This window comes from Panthera uncia, assembly GCF_023721935.1.
Source record: "Panthera uncia isolate 11264 chromosome B2 unlocalized genomic scaffold, Puncia_PCG_1.0 HiC_scaffold_25, whole genome shotgun sequence".
Lineage (NCBI taxonomy): Eukaryota > Metazoa > Chordata > Mammalia > Carnivora > Felidae > Panthera > Panthera uncia.
Window position 1 is genome coordinate 14354337 of NW_026057581.1, and position 18199 is coordinate 14372535.

At 51.5% G+C, this 18199-nt stretch overlaps 1 protein-coding gene across 1 annotated transcript; it reads left to right on the forward strand.

Annotated features, from left to right (window-relative positions):
- The first annotated feature begins 861 nt into the window (after positions 1-861).
- Positions 862-18024, forward strand: GFOD1 (glucose-fructose oxidoreductase domain containing 1). The gene is given in 3 exon segments (XM_049654939.1): positions 862-1554; positions 17650-17817; positions 17819-18024. Coding segments are annotated over 3 exon segments (954 nt in total). The 3' UTR covers positions 17912-18024.
- The last annotated feature ends 175 nt before the right edge of the window (positions 18025-18199 follow it).

Consider the following 18199-nt stretch of genomic DNA (forward strand, 5'->3'; position numbering starts at 1 on the left):
CTCGCAGCGCTGCTCGGGCGGCCTCGGTCATTGTGCGGCCCGGGCCGCTCGCAGCGGCGGGGGGGGGGGCGCGGCGCCGCGCCCGATTGGGCGCCGCGCTGCGGCGGGGGCGGCGCGGCGACACCCGGCTGCTGACAGCCAAACTCCCCAACTCCGCCCTCGTCCCCGCGGGATCCAGGAGCCCGAGCCGGCCTGGGGCCGAGGCCGCCCGAGCAGCGCTGCGAGCGAACATGGCAGCAGAATGAGAAGGCTGGCGCCGGGTCGTGGCCGTCGGCGCCGCGCTGCAGCTCGAGATCCGCGTCCGGCGCCCTGCGAGCCGCGCGCTTAGCCGGCCTCCTGGTGGCCGCTGGATTATTTCATTCGGAGCCGAGGGCGGGGGAGAGAGGGGGACCCCGCAGCCGCGCCGGTCCGTGCTCGGGCAGGGTGTGCGACTCGCCGGCTGCGGAAAGCACGCGGGAGAGAGCGGGTCCCGGGCTGCGGCGGCGCGGGCGCGGGGATGAGCCGGCCATGGGGCGGCCTCGGCGGGGCTCGCGGAGCCGGCCGGCGCTGCGGCGGGGGCGCTGCCTGAGCCGGGGCTCCGCGGGGCTTCGGGGCCTCGGGCGCCCCGGGGGGGTCCCTGCCGCCGCCCCCGGGAGGGACGGGAGCCCCGCGTGGCGGACACTGCAGCAGACGCCGCACTGAGGCGCCCCGAGCCTGCTCCGCCTGCAGCTCGGTGCGCTCTCGGCACCCGGGCGCCTTGCCCGGTGCACGGGCTGCTGGCGCACTGCGGCGAGCCGGGCGCAGGACTGGCTACACGGGGGTGTGTGAGCCTGTGGGACTGGAGATCTGAGCTGAAGCAGAACCCGGCGGACCGGAGCAGCCATGCTTCCCGGGGTGGGCGTGTTCGGCACCAGCCTCACGGCCCGTGTCATCATCCCGCTGCTGAAAGACGAGGGCTTCGCGGTGAAGGCGCTGTGGGGCCGCACGCAGGAGGAAGCGGAGGAGCTGGCCAAGGAGATGAGCGTCCCCTTCTACACCAGCCGCATTGACGAGGTGCTGCTGCATCAGGACGTGGACTTGGTGTGCATCAACCTGCCGCCGCCCCTCACCAGGCAGATCGCTGTCAAAACCCTGGGTGAGCGACCCCCTCCCCCCTCCCCTGCAGCCTTCCTTCCTTCCCTGCTGCTCTTCTGCTCTCGCCCCCTCTTCATCCCCGAGGCTTACGAGGCATCTACGCCGGCCCGGGGACCTGAGATGCCACAGGCCACTCGGAGCTCCCTCCTTCCTCATCCCCGGCCTTCCCAGCCTCTGCGCTTCTCTCCTCCCTTCTGGCACCACCTGGACGCGCCTTCCCACGTGTGTGGCGCGGAGGCTGGAGGAGGCGTGTGTTCCCGGGATGTCGACCAGGCGGATCGGATGCCGAGGACTGGGCATGGGCTGCTCGGAGGGAGAGAAACTCAGTCCCCAGCTGTGTCTGTAGTGCCCGGAGTGTGTGCGTGGGTGCGCGCCTGGGAGAGGCGAGTGCGCGCCCGGGAACACCCGAAACAAGGGCCCCACGCGTGTGTCTGGTTTTCCTGAGGGCGGGAGACTGCCTGATCCGGAGCAGCTGTGACGTCCTGCCCGGCCAGCTTGCTTCTTTCTGCTGTTAGTTTGGTGTGAGGTTAGAATTTGACGATCAGCTGGAATTACTAAGTCTTGGCTGTAAGCGAGGACGGCGGGAGTGGTTAGATGGGGTGGGGGGAGAGGGATTTATGGGGACGTCTTCCAGGAGGTCGTGGGTTAGTGACGACCGGCTTGATAAAACCAGGGGGATTTAAGTGTCGAGCGTGGCAGCTCAGGAGCTGCCTTCTGCGTGGGTTTGGAATGATAGGTCTTGAATTTTTAGGGGACGAACGCAGCCGTTCCAGAGGCATGGGTGCTTTGTGTGGGAAAAGGCCCCGCGCAGCCCCTTTCACGTGGGAGCATGTACTAGTCCCTCCTTAATAACCGTGGGGAAAGTTCCCAGGTCTGACGTGGGCAGGGAGGCTGGGAACGGGCTCATGGCCCCTGGCCATCCGGTCCCCCCACCTGTATAACCCAGGCAGTCTGAACAATCTCCGAGCACAGAGCAGCCGCAGCTTTGCCGTGCCCAGGGGAAAAAGAAGCGTAATTTTGTCCACTGGCAGTCCTCACACGTACCTAAGACGATCCCAGCAGTATCCCTGCCTCTGGAACCCGCCCAGAAAGCATACCGCCGGCCCTTGAAAGTTGGAATTTTTATTGATGAGGAAAGAGACCAAGCTTATGGCCCAGGACGCAACATTAAAGAAGTGTTTCAAGGGAAGGGCAGGGACAGTACCCAGTAGTCCATGGTAATTTATGTAATCTGGGAAGGCGTGTTTTATTTTTACGTTTTAATGGGCGCGGATTAAGGGTAGATGAAATGTACGTATATTTTAATTAACTGCAGAGACCTATGACCAGAAGGTAGAACTCTTTCTTCCTAGAAAACCATTTTTTTTTTTTTTAAATTAGGCCATTCTGCTCTGGACTCAGACGGGACATCTGATCGAATTCCTGAGGAGGCTGCCCAAGCCTGTCCGTTTTCATGTCAATTTGATTAGGTTTCTGACCTTTGTTTATTTTTCTTTGGCCTTGAATTGAATGTCCTTGGGTTCTGGGCTCTCTTTTCTGTCTGGTGTCATATATGTGGGATAGCTGACCTCTGTGCTTACAGTGGGTCTGTGCGTTATCAAATAGGTCATAACCCTCCTGTGGCCTGAACCTATTAGGACAGTTGGTATCCACCAGGTTTCTACTGAAGAGCTTATGCCTGGTCATATCAGACAGACCTTGTAACATCGCTTCTCCCCACTATGGCAACGCAGCCCTGTCGGTCAGCACCCCTAAGGCGTATCACCAGGAGAGTGGCAATTTGGGGGACAAGGATGTCCCTGTTTCCTGACCAACTCTTGTACTTCAGCCCAAAGAGCATTTGGTCGGAGAGGAGGGGTGCACCTTATACATTTCTGGATACTTCTGTTCTTATTTGCAATAATCCCCGTGACTTCTTTTTTTCCCTTGACAAGACTAACATGAGTTACCTCTTCAAAGCCAAGCAAAGAGGCTTCAGAAACAGACTTAGTTTAATAAGCATGACTAAGGAATAGGGTTTTGTGTATATGTTTTGTAGGAAGTTTTGAGCTTTTTTTCTTTTTTTAACTCCTGATTTTGCAGGTAACTTGAGATAGGTTGTGATTATCGAAAATGAAGGGGGGCATCGACTTTAGATGTGGCCGGATGTTGGTCTCATGCCCCACATCATCTCTCCTGGAAAATCCCCAGGCCACTCCCGTGGACGATGTACCTGCAAATATGCAGCCTGGTGGTCATCTTGGTATGCTTTGCTGTCATGGTTAGAGGTTCAGCACATACAACACAGGAAGTGAAACACCCCAGACAGTTAGAGGCCTGGTTTGGCCATTGGGGTTTATAGATGCTAGAGTTTGCCCGGAATTGAAACAAGCCGGTTTTGGGGCGCCTGGGTGGCTCAGTCGGTTGAGCGGCCGCCTTTGGCTCAGGTCATGATCTCGCGGTCCGTGGGTTCGAGCCCCGCGTCGGGCTCTGTGCTGACAGCACAGAGCCTGGAGCCTGTTTCAGATTCTGTGTCTCCCTCTCTCTGACCCTCCCCTGTTCATGCTCTGTCTCTCCCTGTCTCAAAAATAAAAACAAAAAACAAAAAACAAAAAAACGTTAAAAAAAAAGAAACAAGTCGGTTTTGACGGGTCCTAGTGAATTGGCCTTCTTTTGGCAAAGGCTAGGGCTTTGAGTTGCTGGCCCAGCAGTGGCCAGTGGTCTGTGGCCGTCTATCCATACTCATAACTGGTCTCAGGCCTGTCAAGGTAAGGGTTTGGTCTGGGGACCATCGAGGAATGACACTTGGAATCAGTAGAATCACAGGGGCACTTGGGTGGCTCAGTCGGTTAAGTGTCTGACTCTTGGTTTTGGCTCAGGTCGTGATCTCAGGGTTTGTGAGTTCGAGTTCTGCATCGGGCTCTGCACTGACAGTGTGAGCCTGCTTGGGATTCTCTCTGTCTCTCCCTCTCTCTCTCTCTCTCCCTCTCAAAATAAATAACCTTAAAAAAATAGAATCACATACATCCTCCTTTAATTTCTAAAAATTCCCTTGAAATCCCTGCTTTGGTGAACTAGGCATTTCTCTGTTGTAGAGACTTTCCTGCCATTCTTTTGTACAGTTTCTCCAGTGCCCAGGGCTGCCCCTTATTAAATACCTACCCTGTGCCGGGCAATATGGTAGGTGCAGTATGGAAAACGTTTCATTTCATGATGAGAATGGTCCTCTGAGATAGATGTGATGCCCATTGTACAAGTGAGGCAACTAAAATCCAGAGACCCGAGTGGAATTGCTCAAGGGAATACTGCTGGGGATTTGAACACCACCATTCCGCCTCCCTGGAGTCCTTTCTTCCCCCTTCCATCCCCTAACCTTGCTTCTTTGCCTCAGTTCCTTTTCTCAGATCGTGGTAGCTCGGGTGAGACTGTAGAATTATCCTTTATTCCTGTTTCTCCCACCCATGGAATTAGTTCCCTCTTATATCTGTTCCTTTTTCGCTATCATTGCTTCCTCCAGAGAAGGAACTGGCTCCGTACCTGGGCTTCTGAACTAGGTTCCAGCCTGCCCCTCCTCGCCGCTGCCTCCATTGTCCACGCTGCTGCCAGAATTTCCTTGAAGAACTTTACACTCGGTCATGTCACTGTGCCCCCCTTGCGTCACTTCTAGGAAGAGTCCCAAGTGCTTGGCATGTCGGGCAAGAGCTGGCCTCGGGTGAGCCTGCCCGGGCTCATATCCTGCTGGCTATTCTGGAACCCCATGAGCTTTAGCTAAACCCCAAACTACTAGTGTGCCCTTGAATGGACCCCTGTTTGATTATATGTCCATGCCTCTGTCTGGAACACCTGCCTTGTGAGGGTTGCCTGTTCATCCTGGAAGAGTCTGCCCTTGGGTTACCTCCTCCCGGAAGCCTCCCCCTTTCTCCCTCTCACCCCTCATGTACCCTGCGGTGGTCTCAGCACCACATGCCCCCCATCTTTCCCCAAACTGATCGTAGTGCATCGCAGCAAACTGGAGGCAATCACTCTTACCAGTTTTGAAGATCTGGCTGGGTATGTAGTGGCAAACATGTGGGTGAAAAATTCTAAAACCTTTTTTACGTAGCTGGTAACATTCCATACCATACGTACTGTTAATATACTTTTGTCATGCAACAATGTTAATCTTGAAAAGATACACACACGTACATATTCATATATATGTATATAAAAACCATCTGAAAGTATCCTTTTTCCTATTTTTGGCTGCATAGTATTTCATCATATGGATAAATCAACATTTATTTAACCAGTTCCCTATTACTGAGCATTCGGGTTATTCCCAATCTTTTGCTTATACAAACACATAGTGAACAACCTAGAACCTGTGTCATTTTGCGCATCCACGAACGTGCTTGTAGGACAAATATGCCAGCGGCTGGTCAAAAAGTATGTGCTCATTTCCTTTAACAAAGATGTTGCCAAATTAACCGGCGCCCAAAATGACACTGCTGTTTGTCCATTTCCTCGTGTGCCTCTCTCTCTGCAAGCTCCTTGCCTGCCAGGTGCCTGAAGGCTTCTGAACTAGGTCCCAGCCTGCCCCTCCTCGCCGGGATGGTGTCACTCACCTTTTGTGTCCAGATCAGCACAAGCTCCCAGCCAGCCTTTGGGGTCAGTCAAAACCTGTCTCCAACTTGCCCTGCTGCACCTGGAGTATGCAATGAGCCACACGCTGGCTCCCTAGGTCCACTCTTGTTCCTTATCCAGTCTAGTCTCTACACGATAGGCGAGTGCCGTCTATCTGTCTATATATATAGATGGCACTGTGTCATTCCCTGCTCAGAATCTCTCAGTGCTATCTCCTATGGCACTTGGGGTATCATTCAGCTTTCTTGGCCTGAGTGGCCCTGCCTAGTAATCCCTGTCACCTCCTTGGTGACTGTCCACTCTCCCCGGCTCACTACCCTCCAGCACCTTGGGCCGTTTTGCTCAAACACACCAGCCTCTTTCCTGACTCTGGGCCTTTGCAAACTGGCTTTTCCCTCTGCCTGGAAGGTTCTCCCTCACTCCTCTGAATGGCTAGCTCGTTCTAACTTCACGTTTCAGCTCCGATGTTATGTCAAGAGAGAGGCCTTTCTGATCCTCCTCTTCCAACCAAAAGTTCTTTCCCCCACTTCTCAGTTCTCCCTCTGCACCCTCTTTATGTTCTTTGTAGCGCTGTTGCTGTTCGTATGACCTCTTTCCCTTGCTAGTTCTCTTATTTGGTATTTATCTCCCCATGTGGAAAGAAAGTTCTTTGAGGTAGAGCCTGCGACTGCTTTGCTCTCCGGGGTGGCCTTATCTCCCCTAGACAGTGCCAGGCGCTGAGTCACCTACTAGGCACCCTGTAAATATTTGCTAAATGACAAATGAATGCCTTTTTAATGAATGAATGGATGCTTGGGGAAGGCAAAAGGTTACAAAGAGGATGGGTCCATCAGTAAACCACGCTTTGCCCTGCACGCAGTAGCCCAGTTTCTGTCTCCCAGAAACTCACACGCGGTCTCACCGCCTGGAGCCCTTGTCAAAAGGCAGATTCCAGGGTGGGACCCAAGATTCAGAGTTTCTATCCAGCCCCGCCTCCCTCCGCCGGGTGGTGTGGATGCTGGGACAGCCGGACACAGAGATGTGATGGCTCTGTGCCTCTGGGAAAACAAGACCAACCTCGCCGTGAATAATTAAACTGGCGAGGGGGTTGGGGGGGGGGAACGGTGTTAAAGTATCTGGTGCCTTTGTGTGTAACACGACGACCTCTGTTTTCCTGGTCCCTGCCCCAGTTTCTGGAGCTGGGGGAAGCCTCTCCGCGGGATGGGAGGCTCCTTTGGGATGGTGACGAAGGTTGTGGAGTTTCTCTGAGCTTTGATGGTGCTGCACGTGGATCTTGCCCAGACTTGTTTGGCGTCCTCAGCTCCATGCCCTTTGCCACCCCTGCGTCATAGTGTCTGCAATTGCTCAAGGCGGACAAGGGCTGCCGGGACAGAAAACGGGGATGGTCGTCATGGCCACACGCGCGGAGCTACGGCTGTAGATAATCAGACATCATTTTTGCACGTGGAGGTCATCATTCTGAAATCCCAGCAAACCCCGCATTTCTAGCTCCCCCCTCGAAGTCGCTTCGGGATGTTTTCCTCTCCGAACACAGGGTGGAAAAGGCAATGTGCTCTTCTCTCTTGAGTTTCTGCCTGCTCAGCACTGAGTGCGGTGGTTTGGGTCTATGGGTTTGTTGTAGGGTCGAGGACGCCCTGGGGCGTTATGTCTAACCATGGCAGAAATGACTCTGTACTGTTAGGAAAAGTCAAGGTTCACCAATCCCAATCCATCTAACTGAAATTAGGTGCAGTTGAGTGATTATTTTGCTGATGATATCTGGCTTTGAAAATGTACGATTCTGCAGAAGATTAAACGGAAATGAGAAAAAGCCAAAGGAAGAAACTGGACATTTTGATGCTGAAACTAGGGAGGAATAAAAAAAAAAAAAAAAAAAAATGGTGGAAGTAAATAGCTTGTTTTAAAGGTTTCACCAAGAAGGAAATACACAGGCAATTAGTTACATATTTTGATTGAGGGCCGTCGTGGCCTGTCATTGTAGACAACATTGTGATTCGCAGAACTGGTGATAGGGTAGGTTGGCAGGTCACAAGTGTGTCACCATCCTTGTCGAGCCTCAGGTTTCTGGCCAACAAGATGGATTTAAAGGTATTATGGGGGCGCCTGAGTGGCTCCGTGGGATAAGCGTCCAACCCTTGATTTCAGCTCAGGTCATGATCTCATGGTCATGAGATTGAGCCCCACGTCGGGTGTGGAGCCTGCTTCAGATTCTGTGTCTCCCTCTCTCTCTCTGCCCCTCCCCGACTCTCTCTCGCTTTCTCTCTCTCTCTCTCTCTCTCTCTCAAATAAATTTAAAAAAAAAATCATACAAGGTTGGTGTGACAAAATGAGAGGGGGTGTGTAAAGAGCCCACGCCCCCCACCCGCTATCTGCCTAAACTCAATAAATGTTATTCTATTTCTTGTTGATGTGATCAATTCTTCAACCTATTCCATATGGTACTTAATTTTTTTGTTCGTTTGTTTTTTTTAAATTTTTTTTTTCAACGTTTTTTATTTATTTTTGGGACAGAGAGAGACAGAGTATGAACGGGGGAGGGGCAGAGAGAGAGGGAGACACAGAATCGGAAACAGGCTCCAGGCTCCGAGCCATCAGCCCGGAGCCTGACGCAGGGCTCGAACTCATGGACCGGACCGCGAGATCGTGACCTGGCTGAAGTCGGACGCTCAACCGACTGCGCCACCCAGGCGCCCCTGTTCGTTTGTTTTTAATATGAGAGAGCAGGAGCACAAACAGGGGAGAGGGGCAGAGGGAAAGCGAGAGAGAATCCCAGGCAGGCTCCACGCTCAGTACAGAGCCCGACGCGGAGCTTGAGCCCACGACCCTGGGATCACGACCTGAGCTGAAATCAGGAGTCGGACGCTCAACTGAGCCACCCAGGCGCCCCCGACCAGTGGTACTTTTGAAGATTTGTTTATCATATTTTTCAAAGAGGTGATTCCCTCCTGCTAGATTCGGAAAATACAGTTGAAAGTTATTATTGTCCTCTTTTAGAGGAAACGTGCATAAGCCACGCTTCACATGTGGGATTTGCTGAGAATACAGTACTTGCTTCACAGATGCATGATCTAGAAGGTGCTGATGGTGTTCCCAGGGACTCACCACACCTGTGGAGATTCATCATCCCCTGCGAGAAGGATGCCGGGTCCTCCACGGAACTCAGGGGCAGGGGCATAGCTCAGGTCTCAGGAGGCGCCTGGCAACTATGAACTCCTGGAATTTTATCGTTTTTGTGCTCTGCTTCTCTCCACGTGTTGGCCTCATCGCCTGTCCTGCTTTAAACCACCTTTCTCTGCCTTCCTGCATCCATGTGGTGGACAGAACACCAAATATGGTGGCCAGGACTCCCAAATGCAGTTATCACCGGTCCCCACTTCCCCTTGTCCCCGCTTGTGTCTAATGCTTTCCCCTGGCCCGGTCTTTTTGGAGGTTATCTTGTAACATGGGGGACGCATCACGAAATGCCGTGGGGGACCCTCTACTGCAGGGAAGTGGGGGGGGTGGAGGGACGACAAGCGGGCGTCCCGAGCTGGGCCCCACTCCCTCAAGGTGCTAATTCTAAGAACACACACTTGGGTGAAGGTTTTACAAACGTAGACGTTTCTGGATACTGTGGGTTCTTTAGCCATGTTGCTGAAACACACGCTCAGCACTTGCCGCTTTTATGATAACCGCAGTAAAACAACGGACAGAAGAAACGTGTGTGACGACCCAATGCCAACCTTGTCGTCATTAGTATTAAGTTCAGGGAGTGTGTGTTTGTAAAATATGTGATGGGAGAACGGATAGACTTGACCGGCTCCATGGGGTTTGATGGCCGAGCACCTTCTGCTTGGCATGTGCCAGAGGCGGACTGTGGTGAGCGTAGGGCCTCCAAGGAGTCAGGAAAAGGATAGAGCTTCCTGGGGAAGAGGAATTTCTACCTTCAGACTGCCTTCACGCTGCAAAACTCTTCCCTAGGCCTCCAGCCTGCTAGTCTGCCCTGCAAATTGGGGACCTGCCGGTCCCCATAATTGCATGAACCAGTTCCTTAAAAATAAACCTGCCTTGCCCTCACTGCCCGACCCGTAGTCCCTCCCTCCTCTTCCATTCCCTCCCTTCTCGCCCACTCTTCCCCCTCACTTTCCCCACATCCTTCCCCCCCTCCCCTCCCCCTTTCTCCCCCCCCCCCCCCCCCCATCTACCCGCCCACCCCGTATTGGTTCTGTTTCTCTGGAGCCCTCTGATGAACACACATTTTGCCTGGATCCAGTCCACCTGGCCAGGTGAGCTGGGCGATGTCACCCAAGTGTGGATCTGGCAAGACTCCTTGGTGCTGAAGCTGTTCCATTGAGTTCAGCCGGTGAGTGTGGGCCCCGAGGAGAGCACTGTCTGAGCTTTGTCCTCTAGAACGGGAAGACTTTGAAGGCAAAAGATCTTTTTGGTTTAGACTCCAACAAGGAGGGGCGGGAAGGCTTTAGAACCCTCGCTGCTGAGAGCCGCAGGGACCCTGACCAGTTCTACCTCTGTCATCCAGGCTTTGGGGAAGCTGGCTTCTCAGGTTTAAGCAAGCTTAGGACGACCTGGAGTTTAAACTTTCCTTGAGAATTGTTAATGCCCCGTGAGCATTAAAAAGTGCAGGAAAAAAAAAAAAAACCTTACAATGATAGGAATTGTTTTTAAAATTTCTGATTTCCAACTGCAACGGCTTTCATGGTACTGAGAGGCTCTTTCAATTAGCATGACGCCCATAAACTGAAACTGTAGAGTGTTGAAGCCCCAGTGAAATGGGTATGTAGCTTTCGCATTGCTTTTTTTAAATAGCTTTATTGAGATAAGCTTTATGTATCACAAGAGTTACCCATTGAGAGCCAATGATTTCTAGTAAGCATATACCATTGTGCAAAAAATTTTAGAACGCTTCCAACATCCCCACACGTTTCCTCCTGCCTGTTTGCAGCTGGCCCCCATTCCCACCCCAACCCCCTGGCAACCCGGGATACGCTTTGTCTCTGTCATTTGGCTTCTTCTAGAAATTTCACATAAATGAAGTCCTGTAGTATATAGTCTTTGGTGTCTGACTTATTTCCCTTAGCATGTTTTTTGATGTTCATCTGCATCGTTGCGTCTATCAGACATTCATTCCTTTTTCTTATTGCCTAGTAACCTTCGAGTAAAATACCACATTTTGTTCATCCATTCACCCTCTGATGGATGTTTGTACTGCTTCCAGTTTTTAGCTATTTTTTTTTTTTAAAGTTTATTTATTGTGAGGGAGAGCAAGAGCTGGGGAGGGGGAGAGAGAGGGGAGAGGGAGAGAGTCCCAAGCAGGTTCCGCACGGTCAGTGCAGAGCCCGATGCGATGCGGGGTTTGAACTCACCAACCTTGTGATCGTGACCTGATCTGAAAAGAAGAGTCAGACGCTTAACTGCCTGAGCCACCCAGGCGCCCCCAGTTTTTAATATATTATCAATATATTACCCCCAGATTATCAATAATGCTGCTTTGAACATTTGCATGCAAGTCTTTTGTAGACCCAGGCTTTTTTCACTTCTCTTGGATACATATCTAAGAGCGAAATTGCTGGGTTGTATGCTATGTATATATTTGCCTCGTATGTACTATTCTGTATTCCCACCAGCTATGTAGGGATATTCTAATTCCTCTACACCAGCACCAACACTTGGTATTGTCAGCCTTTTTGAGGACAACCATGATAGTGCATAGAGCTATTGCATTATGACTTTGATTCGCATTTCCCTAGTGACTATTGATGTTGAGCAACTTCTTGTGTGCTTATTAGCCACTCATGTATCTTCAGATTTCTTGAGCAGTTTTTTTTTTTTTTAATTTTTTTTTTTCAACGTTTTTTATTTATTTTTTTTTGGGACAGAGAGAGACAGAGCATGAACGGGGGAGGGGCAGAGAGAGAGGGAGACACAGAATCGGAAACAGGCTCCAGGCTCCGAGCCATCAGCCCAGAGCCCGACGCGGGGCTCGAACTCACGGACCGCGAGATCGTGACCTGGCTGAAGTCGGACGCTTAACCGACTGCGCCACCCAGGCGCCCCTCTTGAGCAGTTAGTTTTACATTGAATTTTCTTCTTACTGTTGAGTTGTAAGCATTGGTTTTGGGATCTTGTTGTGTTGTCCAGTTAGGGGTAGATTTTTTGGTTTTTGAATACTTTCCTTTCTTCTTGATTTTGGAACTAGATGCAGCTGAACTAATTCTCCAACCTAATTAAGATGAGCTTTGCCAGATATTCATGGAAATGGTTCATTATTTAGAAAAGCAAGACAGCCATGTGAGCGGATGCTGATGTCTGGGGCACCAGCATTGCCCCAGGCCCTGATAATGTGCTGAAAATCCTTTTTTTTTTTAAGTGTTTATTTTGAGGGGCACCCGGGTGGCTCCGTCAGTTAAGCGTCCGACTTGGGCTCGGGTCATGATCTCACAGTTCATGGGTTCGAGCCCCGCGTCGGGCTCTGTGCTGACGGCTCGGAGCCTGGAGCCTGCTTCGGATTCTGTGTCTCACTCTCTCTCTGCTCCTCCCCCGCTCGTGCTCTGTCTCTCTCCTTCAAAAATAAATTAAAAAAAAAAAACATTAAAAAATTTTTTTTAAATGTTTGTTTTGAGAGAGAGAGAGAAGAGAGAGAGAGCATGCGCTCATGCACACATGAATGGGGGAGGAGCAGAGAGAGAATCCCAAGCAGGCTCCACGCTGTCAGCACAGAGCCCAACACGGGGCTGGATCCCACGAACCATGAGATCATGACCTGACTCGAAATCAAGAGTCGGACGCTTAACCTACTGAACCGCCCAGGCTCGCCTGCGCTGAACGTTCAGATTTCCAGTTTGAAGGTGATCTGAGGGGGCCCAGGATCCTTCAGTCGCCTATTCTGCCCACTGTCTGCAGAATGTTTCTCTTCTTCGTTCACTTCTGTTTAATAAATGTCTTTGGATGCCTATAGCACTCTGTTAGCTGTCACCAGCCCACCAGCCGTGCCTCAGATGGTAAGATACAGTCTTTGCTCTTGACCGAAGAGAAGCATACGCGAACACGCAACAATGCGATAACACGTATCATGAAGTAGAGTGAATTGTGAGACTGTGAGGCCGGGAAGTGTTTGCTTGAGGCAACTGAATAAGCCCCCAAATGTCAGTGTTGGGTTAAGGGTCAGCCACCTGGGTAGCTCCCCAGTGCCAATCCGCAAAGGGTACTAACGCGAAGGAGAAAAAGCAGAGAAAAAACCCAGAGAATCCCCCCCACAAAAGGTGCTATGTGTGTGAATAAAAGACTTAGAGCAGAGAGAGACTGGAAGGAGCATCCTCTAACAGCTGCTGAATTACTGCTGTGCTCTCTTCTAGAAGGGCTGGATCTAGAGGCTGGATGATGTTCACTGCCGGGCTTTGGTTTTGCTGAGTGGGGAACTCGGGTTTGAGGTTAGAGAGGGAAATGAACAGGGCCTGTGACGACAGGCCACGCTGGTCCCCAGGGCCCTTCTCCTCAGGCAGCCTGGGTCCCAAGGGAGGTGGCCCTGCCGATAATGGATGCTGCCTGAAAGCTGAGGAAAGAGGAATTCTGAGAGCTGAGAGGGTCCAGGAAGACCTTCTGGAGGAGGTGGGGCTTCTATGGACCCAGAAGAGGGGGTAGGATTTAAATAATTGAAAAGGAAGATACAGAAGCTTTTATGAAGTAAAATCCTTTTCAAGGAACCATCTGGTTCTGGGACAACACTCTGAGGGAAATTGTGTTTCGTATGACTGACCACTTAGGACAAAGAGTAGTTTAAGTATGTCCAAAATTTACTGGCTCCTGGGTGGCTGCCCACTGGCTCTTGGGTGGCTCAGTCCGTTAAGCATCCAACTTTGGCTCAGGTCATGATCTCATGGTTCTTGGGTTCGAGCCCGGTGTTGGGCTCTGTGCTGACAGCTTGGAGCCTGGAGCCTGCTTTGGATTCTGTGTCTCCCTCTCTCTCTGCCCCTCTCCCCCTTGTGCTCTCTCTCAAAGATAAATAAACATTAAAAAAATTAAATTTAAAAAAATGTCCAAAACAAAAAAAAAAAATTGTTCTCGTCTAGAATTAAAAAAATTCTTCTTTGCCGGCAAATTGACTGCCCCCCCCCCCCCCCCCGCCACATCAGCAGGAAGTTCCACTTATATCTTTCTCTCCCCTGAATTCCAAACGGTGACAGTCACAGATGACACAGCTCTGGGGTAGGCAAAGGGAACAGCTTGCAGGATCATTGGAAAGAACCCCCTCGAGAGGAACACAATGGCGGCCTCATGGGGTGTGAAAAGAGCTGTAAAAATCCATTCAGCGAGAGACCTTGTTAAAAATTTTTTTTTTAATGTTTATTTATTTTTGAGACCGGGAGACGGCGCGCGAGTGGGGGAGGGGCAGAGAGAGAGGGAGACACAGAATCCGAAGCAGGCTCCGGGCTCTGAGCTGTCAGTACAGAGCCCGATGCGGGGCTCGAACCCACGAACCGTGAGATCATGACCTGAGCCGAAGTTGGATGCTTAACGGACTGAGCCACCCAGGCGCCCCTCAGCAAGAGACCTTGTAAAGACAGAAGCTGCCTGTGTGATGGGGTTGGGGGCCATGCTCTGGTAGAGAGTGGGGTCCAGTGAGGACAGGGGGAGCCTGCTCAGTTTCTGGGTCTGTGCGTGTCCCTGTGTGATACAGGGGAACCCCTTTTGGTACAGGGGTCAGTGCTGGGGTGGGGCTGTGATGCAGGGGTGGGGCTGTGATGCACCACAAGAGAAAGGATGAAGGAATCTCCTTGGAGAAGAACACTCCGGGCATGATATGTGGACGCACATGTCAACCTCAGGAAAATAATGTTTTTCTAACGTTATTCAGCTTTTGAGAGCAGAGTGTGAGCAGGGGAGGGTTAGAAAGGGAGGGAGACACAGAATCCGAAGCGGGCTCCAGGCTCCGAGCTGTCAGCACAGAGCCCGACGCGGGGCTCGAACTCACGAACCGCGACATCGTGACCTGAGCCGGAGTTGGATGCTTAACTGACTGAGCCACCCAGGCGCCCCTGTTGGGGGAGATGGTTTTAGGGAAAGGCCACAGTGGGGGGGATGGGTAGTTAGTTCTTGCCCCGGGGTCCGGTAGTCAGTCAACCGAGCCTTGCTAGCTGAGTGCACTGGCTGGGCTTTTAAACCCCCCACCCCCCACTGTATGACACATTGTATCTCTGTTGCTTTATTTCAAAAGGAGGAGTTGCCTGTTGAATCTTCTGTTAACCTGTAGAAAGTAAAGTGAGGCACCGAATGCTTGTTCTATCATGGGCGAAGTTGACCAGTTTGAAGAGGCTGCCTGTCACTCTGCTTGGGCTTGAGTCCTGGTTTTGCTACCCTCTGAGTGGCCGCGGACCCTCTACTTAACTCTTCTGAGCCTCTGGTTCTTCATCTGTAAAACAGAGTTAATCAAAGTACCTAACTCTGAAGGTTGCTGACTTAATCAGGGATTTGTTTGTTGGTTGGTTTTTAAACATAATTTATTGTCACATTGGCTTACCTACAACACCCAGTGCTCATCCCAGCAGGTGCCCTCCTCCATGCCCATCACCCACCCTCCCCTCCCTCCCACCCCTCATCGACCCTCAGTTTATTCTCAGTTTTTAGGAGTCTCTTATGGTTTGGCTCCCTCTCTCTCTAACTTTTTTTTCCCTTCCCCTCCCCCATGGTCTTCTGTTCAGTTTCTCAAGATCCACAGATGAGTGAAAACATATGATATCTGTCCTTCTCTGACTGACTTATTTCACTCAGCATAATACCTTCCAGTTCCATCCACATTGCTGCAAATGACAACATTTCATTCTTTCTCATTGCCAAGTAGTATTCCATTGTGTATATAAACCACCTCTTCTTTATCCATTCATCAGTCGGTGGTCATTTGGGCTCTTTCCATAACTTGGCTATTGTTGAACACGCTGCTGTAAACATTGGGGTACATGTGCCCCTCTGCATCAGCACTCCCGTATCCCCTGGGTAAATTCCTAGCAGTGTAATTGCTGGGTCATAGGGTAGTTCTATTTTTAATTTTTTTGAGGAACTTCCACACTGTTTTCCAGAGCAGCTGCACCAGTTTGCATTCCCACCAACAGTGCAAGAGTGTTCCCATTTCTAATCAGGGATTTGTTTAAAGTGAATATTCAATAAACATGAGAATCCTGCTTTATCAGGACTTACTACAGTGAGCTACTTACTATCTATTCACTCTTCCCTTGAGCAGGTATTTATTGAGCACCAGCTATATATCAGGCACTGTCTAGATCCGTGCTTTGAAATGTACTAGCCATTCGCTGTACCCTTGTATGTAGCTCTCTCTTTTTTTTAAGTGGCTATTTACATGTACATAAATTGAAACTAAATCAAATAGGCAGCTCAGTTCCTCGGTTGCCTTAGCCACATTTCAAGCCCTTGAAGGTCCCACGTGGCTGGCTGATGGCTTCCATGTTGGGCAGTGCAGCGTAGAACATTTCTATCATTGTAGAAAACGTTCTGTCGGATGGCGCGAATTGAGGCTGGGGATTCAGGGGCGAACGTAGCACTCATTTATGCTTCATCTAGACGCGGATTCTTGAGAAATCCAAACTTTTGGGTGTGTTTCCTTTGCTCCCAGGAATAGGACGATAGTCTACACAGTGCATTTGGTCTCATGAGTAATTCGTAGAACTTTGAGGTGTGGGCATGACCTCCTCTATTTATTAGTAAGGACTCTATTATTTTTTTTTTTTTAATTTTTTTAATGTCTATTTTTAAGAAAGACACAGCACGAGTCGGGGAGGGGCAGAGAAGAGAGAGGGAGACACAGAATCCGAAGCAGGCTCCAGGCTCTGAGCTGTCAGCACAGAGCCTGGCCTAGGGCTCGAACTTAAACCGCGGGATCATGACCTGAGCTGAAGTTGAACGCTTAACCAACTGAGCCTCCCAGGCGCCCCAGTAAGGACTCTATGATTAACAAGATGGAGATGTGCCGGCTGTGGAAAGTTTCCTAAAATCCCCATTAGATGTTGGGAGTGGGTAAGCAGGTGGATGACACCCCTCCTCACCGTGGGGTCGTCACAGGTACTCGAGGTCCCCCTCCTTTCAGCCAATCTGGAGCCCATAGGAGAGAAGCACAGCGGGCAGGGACTTGTCACAGGTGCCTTGATCCCACAAGAACCGAGAACACTTGCAGCCAGTTCCTGAGGGTGTGCTTTGGGGGAGAACCCCGACTTCACGGGAAGGTTGCTTCCTCTTCTCCCACCAACACACCAGGGGAGATGGGGGTTCTGCCCGCGTGCCTCCTCTCTCTGCACCCCTGTCTGTCCCTGAAGCCGAGGGGAGAGGCTGAAGAAGTGCTAACGCGCAAAGCCTCATCGAATAGGTAATTCCTTTTTTCTAATTATACTTGTGATTTTCTCCCCCTCCCTCTGGGGGAAAGCAATACCCATTATTTAAAAATAATTTTTTAAAAAGTTTTATTTATTGATTTTTGAGAGAGAGACAGAGAGAGTGAGCAGGGGAGGGGCAGACAGAGAGGGGGGGAGAGAGAGAGAGAGAGAGAGAGGGAGGGAGGGAGAGAGAATCCCAAGCAGGCTCTGCACTGTCAGCACAGAGCCCGATGCGGGGCTCAAATTTCACACTGTGAAATCATGAGCTGAGCCGAAACTGAGAGCCGGACTCTTAATTGACTGAGCCACTCAGGCGCCCCCAAAGCAATACCCATTTGCCTGAGCGTTGCTTTGGGGCACCGGGACTCGAAGTTCCAGCTATTTGGAGCGTGGAGGGCGAGGTGAGTGTGCCTTGGCAGGGGGCGTGAGCACACGTGTGCCCCGTGCCCCCCACAGAATGTCGCTTGCCTGAGGTCAAGGGCAAAGCGGGGACTTGAGGTGACTTGTTACCGAAATGTGCCGTTCGCGGCCCCTCTCCTCACCTGCCTGAATGTGAATAATCCAAAGTGGGCGGTGGAAAGTGCGATTTTTTTTCTCCCGCCCTGTCGCTTCTCCTTTTCCAGTAGTGCTGGGGCCCCCGAGGAGAGGAAAAAGCAGCAGGCAAACACACGGAGGGAAAAAAAGAGTGCCGCATGGTTCTGTTTGTCTACACTTCTGCTCCTCCTAGCACCGCCCATGTGGGACATTTGTTTACACCGAATGGCACTGTTCTCAGAGCGTCCTGGGGGACAGGTTTAGAGCCCCTGGGGACGCAGCCTGTCTGACTTCATGTGCACAGCCGTTCACATCTAGGACACACAGGCAGGCTGGCTCTCTCCGGGAGGCCCAGGGGTACCTCTGTGCTGTTTTGTCTGTGGAACTGAGACCCGGCTGCGTGTGTGTGTGTGTGTGTGTGCGCGCGCGCGCGCGCGTGCGCGCGGATCCGACCCACTGGGCGCCACCCACAGGCTGCCTGCAGGGGGGAGGCCCAGGGGTACCTCTGTGCTGTTTTGTCTGTGGAACTGAGACCCAGCTGCGTGTGGGTGCGGATCCGACCCACTGGGCGCCACCCA